The sequence below is a fragment of the Oryctolagus cuniculus genome, chromosome 8 (genome assembly GCF_051225735.1).
Source record: "Oryctolagus cuniculus isolate XC-2025 breed Fujian yellow rabbit chromosome 8, ASM5122573v1, whole genome shotgun sequence".
Classification (NCBI taxonomy): domain Eukaryota; kingdom Metazoa; phylum Chordata; class Mammalia; order Lagomorpha; family Leporidae; genus Oryctolagus; species Oryctolagus cuniculus.
In genome coordinates, this window is record NC_142874.1 from 1,651,554 (window position 1) to 1,673,628 (window position 22,075).

At 39.9% G+C, this 22,075-nt stretch overlaps 1 protein-coding gene across 6 annotated transcripts in view; it reads right to left on the minus strand.

Moving 5' to 3' along the window:
• Positions 1-1,638: 1,638 nt before the first annotated feature.
• LOC103345491 (zinc finger protein 717) overlaps positions 1,639-22,075 on the minus strand; it is a 554,757-nt gene continuing 534,320 nt past the window's right edge. For 4 of the 6 annotated variants that reach the window (XR_016211505.1, XR_016211506.1, XR_016211507.1 and 1 more), the window contains exons 2-3: positions 8,114-8,206; positions 1,639-5,042 (exon numbers count right to left, since the gene is read on the minus strand). Coding sequence is in view for 3 of the 6 variants with exons in the window: in XM_089301826.1 (XP_089157952.1) it covers positions 4,795-5,042; positions 8,114-8,206 (341 nt within the window). In the remaining 3 variants the exon portion in view is untranslated. Of the gene's footprint in view, positions 5,043-8,113; positions 8,207-9,012; positions 9,191-11,678; positions 11,736-22,075 lie in introns of all 6 variants that reach the window. The other 2 variants (XM_089301827.1, XM_008249894.5) reach the window with 2 other exon arrangements.

A 22,075-nucleotide genomic window follows, 5' to 3' on the forward strand; every position in this document is an offset into this window, starting at 1 on the left:
AGGATGGAAGTCATTTCTCTCTCTCTGCCTCTCCTCTCTCTGTGTAACTAACTTTCCAATAAATAAATCTTAAAAAAAAGTGTACTACATTTATGCTCCTGCTTCTCTGTTGCAATGCGTACACCTGGATAGACTTCATTCCATGTTCTTGTCTCAAGGCAATTAGGAATTGAATGAAGAAGAGTAGAAAAGGGGGATCATGAATGAAAAAGGCATTATGCACTCAGTAATACAGGAAAATTCAGGAGATGAGTGTTGCAACTTACAGGGTTTGAGGTTGTCCCTTTAAAGAATGAGGGTGAGTGTGGGACAACATCTACTTGCATATTCAAATAGACCCTGGGTAGTGGAGTCTAATCAAGATGTGCACACAGATGAGTTGAAATTTCTCATGGGTATATAGGTCACCACAAACCCATTCCCTTGTGCTGCACACAACACTTATTATCAAAGGCTGGGGTACACCTTTATGGCTGGAACATGTGTCACTTGATATGCCTATGGTCACTTCACTTGTTTGCACTACAATAATGTGGGGAAAGAATCCTGGGTGGAAAACAAAGCAGCTATAAAATAAATAACTTTGTAATTGATGAAGATGGTATTCCAAATAACTGTTGCAATGACCGTTTCTCAACATTTAAATATTTATTAACAAAATTTATACAAGAGAGCACAGTTCAGTTCATATACTTGATCCCACTCACAATAATGAGAAACTAAAACTGCAGATTGTATAAGAGAAAAAAATTCTGAAGAACAGTTAACCACTCTCTGTCACAATTCATCATGAAAACTGCCCAATACTTACTAAGGTGTGATTCCACCAAAGAATTCTTCCAAACAAATTATATTTCAAGGACTTCTCTCTGTAATCTTGCTATGTTTTGTGGAAGTCTGCCTAATAATGGCATTTCCATTCCAATACAGTCATAGGCTTTTTTCTTTCTGTGAGTTGTCAGGTAACCATTGAGAGATGACGTACGGTACATAACTTTTCTATGCGTGAATGTTTTCTCATTTCTGAGTCTCTTTATGTGAATTCATTAATGGTAGAAGAATTTTTCACATTCATTAAATTGACATTTTACTGTATAAATTCTCTGGTGTTTGTTGATGTTTAATTTCTTGGTTTTTTTTTAAAGATTTTTATTTATTTATTTGACAGGTAGAGTTACAGACAGTGAGAGAGACAGAGAGAGGTCTTCCTTCCATTGGTTCAAACCCCAAATGGCCACAATGGCCAGAGCTTTACAAATCCAAAGCCAGGAGCCAGGTGCATCTTCCTGGTCTCCCATGTGGGTGCAGGGGCCTAAGCACTTGAGCCATCTTCTACTGCTTTCCCAGGCCACCTCAGAGAGCTGGATTGGAAGAGGAGCAGCTGGGAGTAAAACTGGCACACATATAGGATGCCAGCACCACTGGTAGAAGATTAACCTACTGTGCCATGGCAGCAGCCCCAATGTTTAACTTCTGGCTATGGTTTTTTCATATCTGCTACACTTAATAGATATCACCTTTGGTGATTTGCATATTTATGCAAGCCTGAATTCCATGAAAATATACCTCCACATTCATTACACTCATAAGAAACCCCTTGTGTGAATTCATCACATTAATATTTCTGACATTTCTTCCTTTTTTTAAAACAAATTACTTTATTTATTTGAAAGACAGTTACAGAGAGAGGTCTTCCATCCAGTGGTTCACTCCCCAGATGGACATATTGGCTGGAGCGATCCAAAGCCAGGAGCCAGGAGCTTCTTCTGGGTCTCCCACATGGGTGCAGGGGCCCAAGGACTAGGGCCATCTTCTACTGCTTTTCCAGGCCATAGCAGAGAGCTGGATCAGAAGAGGAGCAGCTGAGACTAGAACCAGTGCCCACATGGGATCCCAGAACTTCAGGTCAGGGCTTTAACCCCCTGCACCACAGCACTGGTCCTGACCTTTCTTTCTTATGGTAGTCTCTATTGTATGGGATGCAATTTCCAGCAAAAGGCTCTGTCACAATGGTTATATTGATTTTGGAAAAAAGTTCTTCACATTCATTATATTCTTAAGTTCTCTCCCTTGTTTGAACTACATCTGTTATGAGTTATTACTTCTGACAAAAGGCTTTCCTACATTTATTACAAGATTTCCACCATGTAATAAATTCTCTGATGTTACATTGTGTGATTTTGGTAGTTTTCCAATATTCATTCCATTCATAAGGTTTCTCCCCCATGTGAATTCTCTGTTTTATGAGGTGTTACTTAAGGATAAAGGCTTTTCCATATGCATTATATTCAAAGTGTTTTCCCCCTCTATGAATTAGATGATGTGCAATGAGGGCTGAATTATGGGAAAAAGCTTTCCAAGTCATTATGTTCAAAAAGTTTCTCTTCATGTGAATTTTTTCTTTTTTTGACAGGCAGAGTGGACAGTGAGACAGAGAGGAAGGTCTTCCTTTTGCCATTGGTTCACCCTCCAATGGCCACTGTGGCCAGCACACCATGCTGATCCGAAGGCAGGAGCCAGGTGGTTCTCCTGGTCTCCCATGGGGTGCAGGGCCCAAGTACTTGGGCCATCCTCCACTGCACTCCCTGGCCACAGCAAAGAGCTGGCCTGGAAGAGGGGCAACTGGGACAGAATCCAGCACCCCGACTGGGACTAGAACCTGGTGTGCTGGCGCCGCAGAGGATTAGCCTACTGAGCCACAGCACTGGCCTCTTCATGTGAATTTTCTAATAAATTCTGAGATGTGACTTATTGCCAAGAGCTTTTCTAGTTATTGCATTCATGAGATTTCTCCCCAGTGTGAATTTTCTGGTGTGATATGAGCTATGATCTATAACAAAAGGCTTTCCCACACTCATTGGATTCATAAGGTTTCTGCCCTGTGTGAATTCTGTTTTAATATGAGGTATAACTTATAGAAAAAGGCTTATAGAAAAAGGTAATTACATTTATAAGGATATTTCCCTCTGTGAATTCTCTGATGCATTTGGAGTTGGAACTTAAGACCAAAGGTTTTTCCACAGTCATTACACTCCTGAAGTTTCAACACTGTGTGCATTCTCTGGTGCATTATGAAGTTTGACTTTTGTCCAAAGGCTTTTCCAGTCATTGCATTCATAAAGTTTCTCTACTGTGTTAATTCTCTGATGCACAATGAGTGTTGACTTATGGCTAAATGCTTTTCCATAGTTACTATAATCATGAGTTTTCTACCCTCTGTGAATTCTCTGGTGTGATATGAGGCTTGTTTTTTGTCCAAAGGCTTTTCCAGCCATTACATTCATGAGGTTTCTGCCCTGTGTGAATTTGCAGATGTTTCATGAGGCCTAATTTATGACCAAAGGCTTTTCCACAGTCATTAAATTCATAGGGTTTCTCTCCTGTGTGAATTTGCTGATGTTTCATGTGGTCTTACTTTTGTCCAAAGGCTTTTCCAGTCATTGTGAGGTTTCTCCCCTGTGTGAATTTGCTGGTGTATGATGAGGTCTGACTTTCGTCCAAAGACTTTTCCACAGTCATTACATTTATGAGATTTCTCCCCTGTGAATTCGCTGGTGTATAATGAGGTCTGACTTTTGTCCAAAGGCTTTTCCACAGTCATTGCATTCATGAGGTTTCTCCCCTGTGTGAATTCGCTGATGTTTCATGAGGTCTGACTTTTGTGCAAAGGCTTTTCTACAGTCATTACATTTATGAGGTTTCTTCCCAGTGTGAATTCTCTGGTGTACGATAAGGTGTGACTTTTGTGTAAAGGCTTTTCCACAGTCATTTCATTCATGAGGTTTCTCCCCTGTGTGAATTCGCTGATGTTTCATGAGGTATGACTTTCGTCCAAAGGCTTTTCCACAGTCACTACATTCATGAGGTTTCTCCCCTGTGTGAATTCGCTGGTGTATGATGAGGTGTGACTTACGCCCAAAGGCCTTTCCACAGTCATTACATTCATGAGGTTTCTCCCCTGTGTGAATTCACTGATGTTTCATGAGGTCTGACTTTTGTGCAAAGGCTTTTCTACAGTCATTACATTTATGAGGTTTCTCCCCAGTGTGAAATCTCTGGTGTACAATGATGACTGACTTCCACAGAAAGCCTTTTCCACAATGATGGCATTTATAAAGTTTCTCCCCTGTGTGAATTCTCTGATGGTTTATGACAAGTGACTTTTGTGTAGAGGTTTCTCCACAGTCATTACATTCAAGAGGTTTCTCTCCTGTGTGAATTTGCTGATTATTTATGAGGTGTGACTTTTGTGTAAAGACTTTTCCAGTCATTACATTCATGTGGTTTCTCCCTTGTGTGAATTCTCTCATGCATTATGAGCTTTGACTTTTGTCCAAAAGCTTTTCCATAGTCATTACATTCATAAGGTGAATTAAAATTGAGTGATTTTCCACAAGGTTTACATGTGTAGAGTTTTTCCCTTGTATTTAGTCTCTGATTTATTGCAAGATGTGACTGGTGAATGACAGGTTCAACATACCTAATGTACTTATAAAATTTCTTTCTTGTGTAAGTTTGTTGATGCATATTGAGGCTAGAATTTTCATGGATAGCTTTTTCTATTTGAGTTGCTTTTCTAAAAGTTGAAAAAGCTTGTATTACAGTTGACTTATTAGAGTATTCTGCCATATGAACCCTCTCAGATTTACAGAACATCTTTCTTGTGAAGACTTTTGCTTCTCCAGTGGGTCCAATTGGCTGCTTCATGATGTGAATCTTGTCATGCTGACCAAGAGACTCACAGAACTGGAGAGAATTTCCAGGTATCTTAGTGTTATCAAATTTTTCTCCAGCCTATAGTTGATCAGGCCCACTGAGGCTATACACATTGTGACATTTATTGCATTCCTCAGGCTTCAATCCTGAATAGGTTCTCTTTTTAATGATCAGTGTTGGAATATGGCTTGAATTTAAACTAAGTGTTTTTCTTAATTCAAATCTCTTGAGAGCTGATGCCTTGTTATTTTTCATAAAATCCTGATTCAGATTTTTGTCCTGACTTTGCTGGTTGATCCTAATCAGGTCATCTCTTTTCATGCCCACTGAAATGAGAAAAAGCAATCATGTCACTGAATCACATGTAACTGTTTCTCCTGGCATACTCATATAAAGGAAATGAAGTTACTTGTTATCCAAGTGGCATAAGATTTTCACAAAATCAGTACGAGGTACTTATTTATGACCATTATATAGCATAGCTTTTCTCCTTAATACATTAATATATTAAATTGCACCATGAGGTTTCCCAATATTCAAACATGATCCTTTTTACCATGGGAATTGTTCAAGTATGGTAGAATGACTTTTGTGCTATGATGTGTGGGATGCCTGCATCTCAAAACAGTGTCAGTTTGAGCCCTGGCTACTCTGCTTTCAGTACAGCTCTCTGCCTATGTAAACTGGGAGGAAGTAGATAATGGTTCATGTGCCTGGGAACCTGTGAGACACCAGGGAAAACTAGATGAATTCTAGAGTTTCGGCTTCAGACTAGTTAGACCTAAGTGTTGCAGGCATCTGGGTAGTGAGCTAATAGAGGACCTCTTTCTCTCCTTTCACTATCACTCTGCTTTCACAAAGTTGAAATAACTGAAAGATTTTAAAGAATGGACAGACATTTAATAAAAATATTCACGCACTACCTAGCAACCAGTTTTTTTCCTGTCCTTTTTCTCCAGTTCATTTTTATAAAAATTGTGTGTTTTGTACTTCTGATATTTCAACCATAAACATGAAAAAGTTTTACTGATCATTTACTTGCAGGTGAAGAAGTGTGAAATGTGCCTGTAGTTTAAGCAGGACAACATTTAAGGAGTAGGATTTGAATCTATGATTGTCTCATGTTCAATCTTCCTAGGTAAACATCATTTGTGGGAATTTTCAAATGAAAAACTACTTTGTCTCTACTCTATGACAGCTTCCACAAATTCCTAAGGACGCCGGACACCTTCACCTTCTCAGAAATACAACAGGTAGAGAAAGTCCTAATATACCACCTTAAACACTCCCAATCAGTTTGAAGAATTTGATTTTTCAAACCAGGATGTGTTTTATCTTCTTCGAAAAGTGTTTTCTAGCTCATTTTGAAATCATCAGTGCTGGTTACCTCCTCTCAATTCTTTCTATAAACATTCTTGTGTGATAATTTGAATTTCTGGAGGCGTTTGATCAGCTGCCTCTTATTTTCACAGAAAGCTTAATTTCCTATGCCTTTCTTATCTTTTTGTTTGCTTGTTTTTCAATGATACTGAAAAATAAGAGAGAAATCATACTTCAAACTCCACCCTTCAAGAAATCGGAGCCATTCAACATAAACCTTGGGTCTCAAAATCTCATTACTTCCTTGGTGGGTCCAGGATCACTTATTTTCATGTTTTATACATGTTTATGCTTAGTTTATGATTTCTTTTTTTTCAAAGATTTACTTTATTTATTTGAAAGCTAGAATTATGGAGAGAGATAGAGACAGAGAGAAGTCTTCCATCTGCTGCTTCACTCCCCCTATGGACACAACAACCAATGCTGGGCCAAAATGAATCCAGGAGCCAAGAGTTTCTTTCATGTCTCCCACATGGGTGCAGGGGGCCAAGGACTTTGGCCAACCTCTGCTCCTTTCTCAGGTGCATTAGCAGAGAGCTGGATTAGAAGAGGACCAGCTGAACTTGAACTGGCACCCATATATGATGCTAGTACTGCAGGCTGCAACTTTAACACACTACACCACAGTGTCATTCCTACCTTCATAATGTCTGATGTCAGAGCACAGAGGCTTACTCATGACCATCTCTTTCTTTTTTAAAAGATTTATTTATTTATTTGAAAGTCAGAGTTACACAGAAAGAGGACAGGCAAAGAAAGAGTAAGGTCTTCTATCCAATGGTTCACTCCCCATTTGGCCACAATGGCTGGAACTGTGCTGATCTGAAGCCAGGAGCCAGGAGCTGCTTCTGGGTCTCCCTCAGGTGCAGGGGTCCAAGGACTTGGAGCATCTTCTATTACTTTCCCAGGCCATAGCAGAGAGCTGGATTGGAAGTGGAGCAACTGGGTCTTGAAATGGCGCCCATATGGGAAGCCGGCACTTCAGGCCAGGGTGTGAACCCACTATGCCACAGTGCTGGCCCCAAGACCATCTTTTAGCATTTACTTATTTACTTACTTGAGAATCAGAGATAGAAAGAGAGACAAAGAGAGAATGAAACAGAGGTTTGCCAGCTATAGGCTCACTCCTCAAATGTTTCAACAAACTATAATTTTCTTATTTATGAGAGGCACAGAGAAAAAAAAGAAAGAGACTAACAGAGAGTTCACATTTATTGATTCAGTCCTCAGCAAGTTCTGTGCCTGGGCAAAATCATGAATGGGAACTCAATCTGAGCAATGAGTTAGAAATAAGTTTCTGGGGGCTGGCATTGTGGCATAGCAGGTAAAGCCACCACCTGTAGTGCCAACATCACTTATGGGCACCAGTTTGAGTCCTAACTGCTCCACTTCTGATCCAGCACTCTGCTATGGCCTGGGAAAGCAGTAGAAGATGGCCCAATCCTTGGGTCCCTGTACTCACTTTAGAGACCTGCAAGAAGCTCCTGGCTCCTGGCTTCAGATTGGTGCAGCTCCAGCCATTACAGCCAATTGGGAAGTGAACCAGTGGATGGAAGACCTCTCTCTCTCTCTGTCTTATTCTCTCTGTCTCTCCTTCTTCTCTCTATCAAATAAATAAATAAATCTTTCAAAAAGACAGAAAGAAACATTAATCTTAAAAAAAATAAGTATCTGTATGTTGCCTAATTAACAAGCACTAAGGAACTAATAAGTGCATGAAGGAAAAGGTATGAAAGTGTAGAGAAGGACAAGTTAGAATTTGGGGAATGTATCAAACCTAGATAAAAGCCTTAATAACATCAGAAAATGATTGGATTTTTTTTAATCAAAGAACATCTTCACTAAGAACAAAAGTTAGAATGATACTGGTATCTCTAAAGACTCTAGAATGCCTGTGGCTGATGCACAAAACCAGCTGTCATCAGGAGTAAGACTTCTGAAAAATTCATGGAAAGAGCACCAGTCAACATTTGCACACTATCTGCTTGGTCTCCCTGTCCCTTATGTGCAGACTGACCTGGAAGGCTTGGATTCAGGCATTCTTCCACCACCCATGGCTCTGCTCCTTGCTTCAACTTGAAGATCAAGTCAGGTTTGGTACTGCAGTGCCCTATTTATGGAAACAATGTGAGATTGTGAAATCACTATCTTGGATTATTTAAAGGACTACAGCTTGGTCCAAGAGCTATGCAACAAATCTTCCAATTTGAATCTTTTGTTGGATGGTAGATATTCAGATTATTCATGGAATCAAATTCTGTGTGTGTGTGTGTGTGTGTGTGTTGGTTTAAATTTATTTTTTTCAACTTTTATTTAATCAATATAAATATAAATTTAAATATATTTATATTTATAAACATAAAATATAAATATAAATTTCCAAGGTACAGCTTTTGGATTACAGTGGCTCTTTTCCCCTATGTTCCCTCCCACATGCAACCCTCCCATCTCCCGCTCCCTCTCCCATTACATTGACATGAAGATTCATTTTCAATTATCTTTATATACAACAGAAAATCAATTTAGCATATATTAAGTAAAGATTTCAACAGTTTGCACCTGCACAGAAACACAAAGTGTAAAGTATTGTTTGAGTACTAGTTACAGCATTAATTCACATTGTACAACATGTTAAGGACAGAGATCCTACATGGGCAGTAAGTGCACAGTGACTCCTGTTGTTGACTTAACAATTGACACTCTTTTTATGGCTTCAGTAATCACCCTAGGCTCTTGTCATGAATTCCCAAGGCTTTGGAATATGGAAGCCTTTTGAGTTTGCCAACTCTGATCTTATTTAGACAAGTCATGGACTCAAATTCTATACCTGTGCAATATTAAACATTATAAAATATTCCTTTATTTGTCAAATAGCAAGAAAATGTTATCACTGGGCATGTGATGGTTGTTGCTCACCCAAGGAGAACAGGTTGCTGTAGGTCTCCAGCATCACATCTCTGTACAGGATTTTCTGAGCATTGTTCATTTTCTGCCATTCCTCCCAGGTAAAGTACACAGCTAGGTCTTCAAATGCTATCATTACCTGTTACATTACACTTCCAGTCAACATGTTAACTCTGTCACAAAACAAACACTGACAATTGCGTGTGGATATGAAGGAAAAAAGGAAGGATATGGTTTCACATTAGACTTGTTGAGTGTTTAGAAAGCCACACAGAAGCATTCAACAGAGTCAAACCCATGATCTACAGGCTGTGAAAAATGCCCAAGCTGGAGGAAAACAGGAGTTTCAAATCACAAAGGCCACATCTGTCAAGGGGAATTGCACAGCAGGCTAGAAGAGGGGCAATACAGACTCTTGAATGGGCAATGTTAAGGGAAGTATGTAGAATCATTGAGGAAAAAAAGGCAAGAAACCATCAGTGAAACTATTATGGGAATAAACAGAAAATAATTTCCAGGAAAACACCATGCATATCACTTCCAATATGTCAGAGAAAAAAAATATACTAAAAGACAGGGCAGACATTTAGCTTAGTGTTTATGATGCCACCTTGGAGTGCCTATGTTGGATTTCCAATGCCAGCTTCAGTTTTTAGCTCCCAGATAATGCAGACCTGGGGAAGCAGTGGTGATGTCACCTATGAAGGAGGCCTAGATTCCATTTCTCAATCCGGGCTTCAGTCCTGCCCCAACTCTGTTTGGTATTGTTATTTAGGGAGTGAATGAATGTGTCAAAGCTCTCTCTGTCTCAGTCCATCAACTTCTTTCTCTATCAAGCTAATAAATATTTTTAAGTAAGAGAGAAAATATGGGTAAGAAAGAACACAAATTAGCTTTTGCTCTTGTCTGTGATTATTCTACTGATAAACATTTGAAATAACATTATACATAATTAAAGTGAAAACAATGGAATTACTTGCCCAAAACATTCAAATGATAAACACTTGAAATAATATTATACATAATTAAAGGAAAAGCAATGGAATTATTTCCCAAAAAGAAAACCTGGGAATGTCTGCAGTACAATCTGCACTTGTGACTCACTGAGAAAAATGCTTAGAGATTTGTTTAAGAACCTGTAATAGTCACCAGAATTGTGATGCAGCAGGCTCAGCCTCCACCATCACTGCTGGCATCCCATGTAAACAGAGGATTTGAGTCCTGGCTGCTCCACTTCCAATCCAGCTCCCTGCTAATCTGACTGAAAGACCAGTTGGAGATGGCCTGAGTATTTGGACCCTTCCTCCAATGTGGAAGACCTAGATGGAGTCTAGGCTCCTGGCTTTGGTCTGGCCCAGTCTCAAACATTGTGGGCATTTGGGGAATGAAACAGTAGATGGAAGATATCTCTTTCTGTCTCTCTGTCTCTCCCAATCTCTGTAACTCTGCCTCTCAAATAAATAAATAAATCTTAAAAAAAATAAGAGATTCTCCAGCAGATTCCTTCTCCCACATATTCCTTATCCTATTCCTGAATGCAATTCAGCTTCTCAAAGGTATTAAGGACTCCATTACTCTAACAATTCAAAAACAAACTTAACTGATTTGTGTTTTAGCACTCGGTAACTCTTCCTCTTGCAGAATGCTAAGTGTTTACTTCATAGATAGCACTAAAACACTGCTCAGTACATCTTCTATGTGATAATAAAGACTGTTTCAGACATCATGACCCCAAAAATGTAGCATATTGTGCTTAGTTTCAACTCAATTCATGTAACAAATATAGATTTTGCTATAGCAACAGAAAGAGACCAAACTGCAATATTGTAGATGACAGTAATGTTTCATAATCATGCCAAATTCATAATTCATTTCTGTATATTCCATGAGAACAAATTTTATGTTTATTTTTCCATTTTAAATTTTTTTAAAGATTTACTTATTTATTTGAAAGTCAAGAGTTACACAGAGAGAGGAGAGGCAGAAAGAAAGAGGTCTTCCATCCACTGGTTCAGTCCCCAATTGGCCGCCATGGCTGGAGCTGCACCAATCTGAAGCCAGGAACCAGGAGCTTCTTCCAGGTCTCCCACATGGATGCAGGGGACCAAGGGCCTGGGCCATCTTCCACTGCTTTCCCAGGCCATAGTATAGAGCTGAAACAGAAGTGGAGCAGCCGGGTCTCAAACCGGCACCCATATTGGATGCTGATGCTTGAGATCAGGGAGTTAACCCACTGAACCATAGAGCTGGCCCATATTTTTCCACTTTAATTAACTAGTATATTGGGGCTGGCACTGTGGCATAGTGGATAAAGCCGCTGCCTGCAGTGCTGGCATCCCATATTAGTGCCACTTCAAGTCCCGGTGGCTCACTTCCAATCCAGCTCTCTGCTATGGCCTGGGAAAACAGTAGAAAATGACCTAAGTCCTTGGGCCCCTGCACCCGTGTGGGAAACCTAGAAGAAGCTCTTCACTTCTGGCTATGGATCAGTGCAACTCCAGCCATTGTGGCAAACTGGGGAGTGAACCAGCAGATGGATGACTCTCTCTCTCTCCCTCTGCCTCTCTGTAATTCTAACTTTCAAATAAATAAACAAATCTAAAAAAATAAATAAACTAACATTAAACACCTAAAATGAGTACTGACAAGCTGGGGAATAATTAAAAAAAAATACTTACAGGTGATATATTAATTTTCTTTCCTCTTAGAAACATGTGGAGGACACAGAATCATACCTGAGAAGATGAATGGAAGGAGTTCAAAGAAAACTCTGGAGGACAACTCTGTGGCATAATGGGTAAAGCTGCTGCCTGCAATGCCAGCATTCCACATGGGTACTGGCTTGAGACCTGGCTGCTCAATGTACAATCTAGCTTTCTGCTATGTCCTGAGAAAGCAGTGGAACATGGTCCAAGTCCTTGGGCCACTGCACCTGCATGGGAGACCCAGAAGCTCTTGGGTCTTGGCTTTGGATTTGCTCAGCTCTGGCCTTTGCAGTAATTTGGAGGGTGAGCCAGCAGATGGAATACCTTCTCTCTCTCTCTCTCTCTGCAACTCTTTCAATAAATGAAATCTTAAAAAAAAAACCCTCTGGTTTCCTTCTGCACTGAACAATGTAAAAAAGGAATATGATAGAATGAATAAAGAATAATGAATACATTAACCAAGGAAATATCAGCTTCACTGTGGAGGAATAAACCTGTAAAAATGGAAATATACAGGAAAATGCACCCACCTATATTAAGTGGCAGAGATTAAGCAGAAGTTATCATTGGTTTAATGAAAGCATTATCTACAAATTTTGTAAAATAATAATGTAAAAGTAAAAAGAAAATTTAAGAGTGTTCAAATAAATGAGGTTATCAAAGAGATAAACATTATGTTGTATTACAGTTTATACTAAAGAAAGTTATTTATTTTGGACATTATTTGTCTTTTAACACAAATGTACCACACAGGATTCTATATTAAGAACACTAACACTTCTTGTTTACTTACATCTGAAATTCTATAGAAAGCATGCAACTTATAGTTTCAAATTTTTTTGGCCAAAAATGCATTGAAACAAATACATATAATGTATATAAAATGCAGTGCACTTTACCAGTAATGATTCCAAGTAGCACCTTTCCCTGTATTCATCCCTTCACAAAACCCTGGATTGGGGCTGGCACTGTGGCCTAGTGGGTAAAGCTGCCACCTGCAGCACGGGCATTGGGCACTGGTTCAAATCCCAGCTGCTCCACTTCTGATTCAGCTCTCTGCTATGGCCTGGGAAAGCAGCAGAAAATGGCACAAGTCCTTGGGCCCCTGCACCCATGTGGGAGACACAGAAGAAGCTCCTGGTTCCTGGATTTGGATTGGGACAACTCTGGCCATTGCAGCCAACTGGGGAGAGCACCAGTGGATGGAAAACCTCTTTCTTTCTGCCTCTCCCTCTCTCTGTGTGTAACTATTTCAAATAAATAAAACTTTAAAAAAAAAAAAAGACCCTGAATTTCACCATTTCACTTGACTTACCCCCATGAGATATCAGTAAATGTAACAGAAATAGACAATTTGTTAAAAGATTTATTTATCTGAAAGAATTACACACAGAGAGAAGGAGAGGCAGAGAGAGAGAGAGTGAGGGAGGGAGGAAGAGAGGTCTTTGAACCACTAGTTCATTCCCCAGATGGCTGCAGTGGCTCGAGCTGTGTAGATCCAAATATAGGAGCCAAGAGCTTCTTCCAGGTCTCCCACATAGGAGCAGGGGCCCAAGGACTTGAGCCATCTTCTACTGCTTTTCCAGGCCATAGCAAAGAGCTGGATCAGAAGTGGAGCAGCTGAGTCTTGAACTGGCACCCATATCGGATGCTGGCACTGCAGGCGGTGGCTTTACCTGCTATGCCACAGCACCAGCCCCAGAAATAGATGATTTGTAAAGTGTTTGCCTTCTCAGATTTTCTTTTTTTGACAGTTATCTTCTGAAAAACCATGGGGCCTTCCGGTTGAAGAGATAGTATGTAGCCAAGATTCACCGCAAACCCCAGACACTTAAATGAAGCCTCAATCATTTCCCCAAATGACTAAACTCATTTCCGCTCCCAGACTGATCATAGGAACTGCCCAGCTGAGCCAAGCCCATAAAACAGAGTCAGAACTGCAAATCAAATGGTTATTTGTTAAGCCATTGTGTTTTCTGATTTGTCCTACATCAAATGCTGATACATACCATTAAGTATGCAGAAAGTTGAATTACATGCAAACAATTCATACAACCTCAAATCCATAAAACAGGGCCAGCATTGTCACATAGCAATTAAACCTGTCATCTGCAATACAAGCATCCCATATGAGCACTGGTTCATGTTCTGGCTGTTCTGCTTTTGATCCAGCTTCCTGCTGATGGCCTGAGAAAAGCAATGAAAGATGATCCAAATACTCGGGCAAATGCTACCAATGTGGGAGACCCAGATGAAGATCTTGTTCCTGGCCTCATTCTGTCCCAGCCCTGCTCAATGCAGCCATTTGTGATGTGAACAAGCAGAAGGAAGATCTCTCTGGGTCTCTCTTCTATATACAAGATTTTCAAATAAATTTTTAAAAAACTTAGAAAAAAAGCTCCTATAAACACAATCTTTACCTATCAATTAGACCTTAGGAAAGCTGCTGACACACACAAAAAAAAGTCCTGGGATTCATACATATATATTATCTGGAGATCATAAGGTTGTTCTTCACTATATGGTCATTGTGTTCTTTTGGTTTATATTTTAAGAAGCTTATTATCACATGAATCTGATTTAATATAATTTTACTATTCCAGAAAGCAGGATAAAGGTTCACAGTAATTTTCTGTAGCTGCATGTATACTGCATATTGTTCAAAAAGAAATTACTTAAAGGGGGAAAATTTTTATGATATGCTTTTTGTTTTTTTTTTTAAAGATTTATTTATTTATTTGAAAATCAAAGTTACACAGAGAGAGTATAGAGCATAGAGCATAGGCAGAGAGAGAGAGAGGTCTTCCATCTGATGGTTCACTCCGCAATTGGCTGCAACAGCCAGAGCTGCACCAATCCGAAGCCAGGAGCCAGGTGCTTCTTCCAGGTCTCCCACATGGGTGCAGGGCCCCAAGGACTTGAGCCATCTTCTACTGCTTTCCCAGATCATAGCAAAGAGATGGATCAGAAGTGGAGCAGCCATCTTGAACCCATGCCCATATGGGAGGCAGGTGCTTCAGGCCAGGGCATTAACACACTGTGCCACAGCACCAGCCTCATGATATGCTTTTTGAAGTCACACACTCCAAACATAGCATTAGTAGCAAAAGGGAAGACATGCTCAGGGAAGTTTTCTAAAGCAGTACTATTTGAACTGGTAACAGTTTCTGAAACAGATCTGAAAAATAAATGATTTTTAATTAAGTGTGGCAAGACAGAGAACATTAGACAGAAGTTAGGGTGCTGGGTATTTACAAATCATGTGACACTACACAAACCACTTTTCTCCGGAAATAAAATTTGTTTCATCTTTTTTACAGAGATCCTGGAAAAACTTCCTTGAGCTACCAGGAAGAAGTCAGGGGGTAGTAGCATAGCCCAGGTTCTAAGTATATGACAGACTAGGTTTCACAGACCCCTATTTCTAGAGATCCTGGTAGTGGAATGAAGTAATGGGCATGTGGTAGGAAGCAATGAAGATAGTGACTCTCAGATAGGAGAGGTTATCCCTCTACCCCAGGCTGCACCCTTAAGACCACTGTCTTTCTAATCTATTCACAGCTGTCTTTTGAATGCTGGTCCAGAACTTCTAGTACCACCAAGTCTTAAAAACTAATGGATGAGATAAGTTGATATCATGTACATCTTGTTCACTCTGGTCAGTATGATCTGTAACTGCTTGGACCATGCAACTAGTATCTTTACTTTTCAATGATTTCTTGTCTGTGCTCTGAGCCTTAGGTGTTGTCTCAGAGAGCATTAAGTTGTATTCTGTGAGAAAAAATTCCTATTTCTGGAGCTGCCTTCTTCAAATACCATAACAACTACTAAATTCCAAAGGAAAAGGGACTGTCCCCCAGTACCCAAACTTCCATGTCCCCAGAAACTAGGTATTGTGTAAGTTCTGTAACCTTGAATGAGTAGTACTGGGCAGGCTATACAATGAAGGAAACCAGAAACTTCACTTGAAGAAGATATACCAGAAACCCCATAAATACAATTGCAACACAGTGTAAGTCAGGCTGCACACATCTCACAGTAAGGACATTTCACTAGTATTACTGCTACACTCATCTCAGAAATGAGTAAATAGTGGCAGAGGTGCAACCTACGTTCAACTCATATACAATTCAGCTCAAATGGTGTGAACACCCATCTCCACCCCACAGCCATCTTGTATGAGACCAGTTGTCTACAGAAATTTTAGAACCCCTTTCTGTATACCTGGAGGCCCACTGGTCTTCTGTCAGACACATCATCTTTTTTTTTTTTAAGGATTTATTTTTATTTATTTGACAGGATACCAAGAAATGGAAAAATCTTCCATGCTCATGGATTGGAAGAATCAATATCATCAAAATGTCCATTCTCCCAAAAGCAATTTATACATTCAATGCAATACCAATCAAGATTCCGAAGACCTTCTTCTCAGATCTGGAAAAAATGATGCTGAAATTCATATGGAGACACAGGAGACCTCAAATAGCTAAAGCAATCTTGTAGAACAAAAACAAAGCTGGAGGCATCACAATACCAGATTTCAGGACATACTACAGGGCAGTTGTAATCAAAACAGCATGGTACTGGTACAGAAACAGATGGATAGACCAATGGAACAGAATAGAAACACCAGAAATCAATCCAAACCTCTACAGCCAACTCATATTTGATCAAGGATCCAAAACCAATCCCTGCAGTAAGGACAGTCTATTCAATAAACGCTGCTGGGAAAACTGGATTTCCACATGCAGAATCATGAAGCAAGACCCCTACCTTTCACCTTACACAAAAATTCAATCAACATGGATCAAAGACTTAAATCTACGACCTGACACCATCAAATTATTAGAGAGCATTGGAAAACCCTGCAAGATATAGGTACTGGCAATGACTTCTTGGAAAACACCCCAGAAGCACAGGCAGTCAAAGCCAAAATCAACTATTGGGATTGCATCAAATTGAGAAGTTTCTGTACTGCAAAAGAAACAGTCAGGAGAATTAAGAGACAACCGACAGAATGGGAAAAAATATTTGCAAACTATGCAACAGATAAAGGGTTAATAACCAGAATCTACAAAGAGATCAAAAAACTCCACAAAAACAAAACAAACAACCCACTTAAGAGATGGGCCAAGGACCTCAATAGACATTTTTCAAAAGAGGAAATCCAAATGGCCAACAGGCACATGAAAAAATGTTCAAGGTCACTAGCAATCAGGGAAATGCAAATCAAAACCACAATGAGGTTTCACCTCACCCCGGTTAGAATGGCTCACATTCAGAAATCTACCAACAACAGATGCTGCCGAGGATGTGGGGAAAAAGGGACACTAACCCACTGTTGGTGGGAATGCAAACTGGTCAAGCCACTATGGAAGTCAGTCTGGAGATTCCTCAGAAACCTGAATATAACCCTACCATTCAACCCAGCCATCCCACTCCTTGGAATCTACCCAAAGGAAATTAAATTGGCAAACAAAAAAGCTGTCTGCACATTATTGTTAATTGCAGCACAATTCACAATAGCTAAGACCTGGAACCAACCTAAATGCCCATCAACAGTAGACTGGATAAAGAAATTATGGGACATGTACTCTATAGAATACTATACAGCAGTCAAAAACAATGAAACCTGGTCATTTGCAACAAGATGGAGAAATTTGGAAAACATCATGCTGAGTGAATTGAGCAAGTCCCAAAGGGACAAATATCATATGTTCTCCCTGATTGGTGACTACTAACTGAATACCAAGGGGGAAACTTGTTGAAATGAAATGGACACTATAAGAAACAGTGACCTGATCAGCTCTTGTCCTGACGGTTGATGTACAATGTAATACTTTATCCATTTTAGTATTTTTTTTTGTTCTAGTACCATTGGGTGAACTCTGTAATTAACACACAATTATTCTTAGGTGTTTAAATACCAATGCCATCTCACTAGTCCCAGTGATCAATTTCTGTTCACAATTGATCATAATGATAGGACTAAGAGCCAAAGGGATCACATAAACAAGACTAGTGTCTGCACATACTAGCTGATAGAATAAAAAAAGGGGGAGAGCAATCCAACATGGAAAGTGAGATACACAGCAGGGTATTTCTGGATAGGATTCCTGTCTTTGAATCAATATCTCATGATTTTTATTCATTTTTCCTTCTTTGAAATTGGGGTAGGAGTAGGCAAAAACATGCATGAAAGAAAGGAAAAAAAGCTTAAAGTACTAGATTGTAAAGTAGGAACAAATGAACAGGAAGGTTGGAAGTGAAGGGGTAAAAACTAGGTTAGGGAAAAAAGCCAGCGTACTAAACCCTTAAAAAGAGAAAGGAAGAAAGGAGGAGGAAATAGAGAAGTATGGTTATGTTCTTCTGGAATTAAATTCTTATGCAATCTGTTCTCTTTGTATTAATAAAAATAAAAATATTTATCAATTGAAAATTCATTCCTTTATTGAATCACTACTGCCTCATTCCAACACTCTATAAAAACAGAATCCAAAGGCAGGCATGGGTTGCAGGGTGGGGCACAGTGCAAGTGGCAGTGACAGCCCAATTTCTCTAATATCAAATTCTGCACCACAACTTCTAATCCAGCAAAGTTCTACACATCACCCAGAATCAATTTCATAAAATAAACCACTTAGGGTGAAAGCTCAGAGAAAATAAATGTCCCCATTATTCTTTGCCTGTGAAGCACTCATAAAAATTAGCATGCTGCTAAAGAAAATGAGATGATGGCCAAGCTAGGTATAAAGAACACAGGAATGCAAAGTCAGGAGGCAGTTTGGTGTTTTATGAGCACCCAAAGTGAACTGCAGATGACGGAAGGGGATGCATTATAGAATGGGAGCTAAGTAGGTTGCCCAGCTAACAGTGATGACCAAGCCTTTAACCTGAGATTGATAAGTATTTGTGAAGTGCACTCATTTGAGTTCTACCTATAACAACAGTAATTACTTTTTCCTTAGGACTCAAGGCAAAACACATTTTTTCCCCAATTTTTATGTTTTTCATTTTATTTGAAAGGTAGGGGAAGATGGAGAGGGAGAGAGATTTCTTCCATTTTCTGGTACATCCCCAAATACTCACAACAGCAGGCAATGTTCAGCCTGAAGCCAGGATCCTGGAACTCTATCCAGGCCTGGGTGAGTTCAGTTGATTCTGAGGACACACAGTCTTCAGTGACACCTGTCTTTATAAAGACACAGCTCAATACAAAATAAAGCTCCCTACTCAGGACTTTTGAGATCCAAGGGAAAACATTCAAGTATTTTGAAGATGAATGCAAAACAGAAATCTGGAGACTTCTATGAGCCAATAAGTTCCCTGCCTACCTGAGAATCAGCCTGGTCACCAGGGAGATCAAGGGAAGAGGACCAAGCAAAGCCACTTGGGACCTGTGCCCAGAATCTTATCTCTTGAGTGAGCATAAAGGCAGCCCAGTCATTGGTCATTGGCAGTTTTGGACCACCTTAATCTTGAAGTGGGTATACAAACTAGTCAACTCCAATTTGGGCTAAGTTATCAGACTGGGAGTCTGGTCAAAGATTGTCACCCATTAAGGAATCTGGACACAGGAATGGCCAAAAAAGAACCATTAGGAGATGCACACAATAGGAGTCAGAGAACTAAGTGGGTAATAAATGCACAGATCCTAGACCAAGGCAACAGACAATGCCAACCTTCTCTTTTGTTGTAAAATTTTCTTATTTTATCTTAAAGGCCTTGAGAAACAGATCTGTAGACATCTCATGTGTAAGACAAACATGGATCATTCATAATTGGCCTATAAATATTAGCATTCTTTCCCTGATCAATGAGCCTCAGGAACTAGCTCAGGGAGGGGCAAATAAAGGGAATCACTTGAGTCTCATTTCTAGGGAAGTATACATGAACTGCTTCTTACAAAACATTTCTCCAATTTTCCAGGAGAAATACATCAACTCTGAAAAGGCTACTTTTTTTTTTTTCTTCCATAGAGTCCAATACCTGTCTTGGGAATCACCTGTGATGTGAAATAGATGGATAAGAAAGCCAATTGGAATCAGCTACTAGAAGACAAGATACTTTACCCAAGTAACTATATTTCACTCTACAGAAAAATGCAAACTGAATCACAAAGAACTCCAGTGGATCAATCCCCTGGTTTAAGCAAAGGGCATATTTGTATTACTCCATATATGCAGGCCTCTTTCTGTTGTACTCTCATGTGGACTATCTGCGTAGGGACACAGAGTGAGGGGGAGGCTGCAGCAGTAAAAATGGTCAATGTTTCAATTATAAAACTGATTTTTAGTTATCACAAATTCAGTCATAAAAATTCTGCTCTAAGCAAGACACACACAAAGCCAAGCTCATCCCTTTCTCAACAAATATTTAATGCTAACTGCATATTTAAGAGTATACTCTTGCATTTAATTACAGTACTTCTCTACATCTTATTTTTTAAGATTTTATTTATTTGAGAGGTAGAATTATAGACAGTGAGAGGAAGAGACAGAGATAACCAGATCTGCTGGTTCACTCCCCAAATGGCTATAACACATGGAGCTGCATTGATCTGAAGCCAGGAGCCAGGAGCTTCTTCTCTGTCCCCTCCTTGGGTACAGGGACATAAGCACTTGAGCCATCTTCTACTGTTTTCCCAGGTCATAGTCATAGCTGAGAGCTGGATCAGAAGAGGAGCAGCTGGGACTAGAATTGGTGCCCATATGGGGTACCAGTGCCACAGGCAGAGGATTAAACTATAGTACCAGTCCCTCTACATCTTATAAGCACATCTTATTTGTAAGAAAAAAACTGGAAAGTGAGTCAAGTATATCACAAATTATGTTAGAAATTATCTCTAATTTAAAAAAAAAAAGGAAAACCCTATAATAGACATCTGCACAAATGACCTTTGTCCTATTATTTTATCCTTTGGAATACTTTTCAAGATTTCTTCTGGCCTTCTCACCTTCCTTTGTTCCTCATACCCTTTCAAAATCATTGCCTCTCTGTCCCTGCAGCTCTCTCCGTTTGGAAGTAGTCTTGTGGACTGTCAATCATTATTTCAAAATGTTTTGTATCAAGGGCCTGAATGGCCTTCTAATATCCCTTAAATATATATTTCCATAAAACAGACAATAGAGGATCTGGTACTGTGTCCTAGCAAGAAAAGCTGCTGCCTGCATTGCCGGCATCCCATACGGGTGCTGCTTTGAGTCTCGACTGCTCCATTTCTGATCCAGCTCTCTTCTAAGGTCTGGGGAAGCAGTAGAAGATGGTCCAAGTCCTTGGGCCCCTCCACCCATGTGGGATAACTGGAAGAATCTCCTGGCTCTTGGCTTCAGTTTGGCATAGCTTCAGCCATTGCAGCCTACTGGGGAGTAAAACAGAAGATGGAAGGTCTTTCTCCCTCCCTCTCTCTCTCTGCCTCTGCTTCTCTCTAACTCTTCCTTTCAAATAAAAATAATAATAATAAAAAGACAGTAGAGCATACTGGGAAATCCATTGCCTGTAATGCTGGTATTCCATATTGTGCATGAGCTCATGTCCCACCTGCTCTACTTCTGATCCAGCTCCTTCATGTGCCTAGGAAAGCTGCAAAGGATGGTGCCTGTGCTCCTACTCCCACATGGGAAATGTGGAAGAAGATACTGGCTCCTGACTTTAATCCAGTCCAACCCCAGTTGTTGCGGCCACTAGGGGTGTGAAACAGTGGATAAATGATTTATGTCTCTCTCTTTATAACTCTGCCTTTCACATAAATATTTTTAATTTTTAAAAAAATTTAACAAATAGCCCTAAATATCCTGACTTATCTTGACATGTACAGGAGCCAAGAAAGTTGCAGCTGACTTTATGTGGTGCCTCCTCAATCTGTTCTATAAGAAAAAAATATTTGTTTTTTTTGCTATCCAAGCACTCAAATCCAAAAGAAATAATACTACCCAGTACAGCTCTGTTTAAGGCTGCTCCTGCACTGAAGAAAAGTAAAGGAGCAAGGGGCCCCAACTCTGTGGCAGGGTGGCAGTCCCCTCCTCACTCTGCATCTGAGTTTCTGGTCAGAGATGGAGACAAAGGCAACTCCAGATACTGCAGTGGTACACAAACAGCCTCAATCACAGACACACCTTGTGTGTGTGCAACAGAAGGAGAGCATGGAGCACTATGTAAGAGAGGAATACATTGAACAAAAGAAGGAAAGGATGTGAATGGACATAGCTAAGAATTTCCCCACTCTGCTGATCATGATCTCAAGGATGTCCAGGCCAGAATTCCATTTCGCTTTGGAAAACCCACTCCATGAAGTTTTCTCCACCTAGGTGTATTCTTCTGTGAGGAATCTGTCTTCCTGTGAGATGGCACCACCACAGACTGAAAACCAG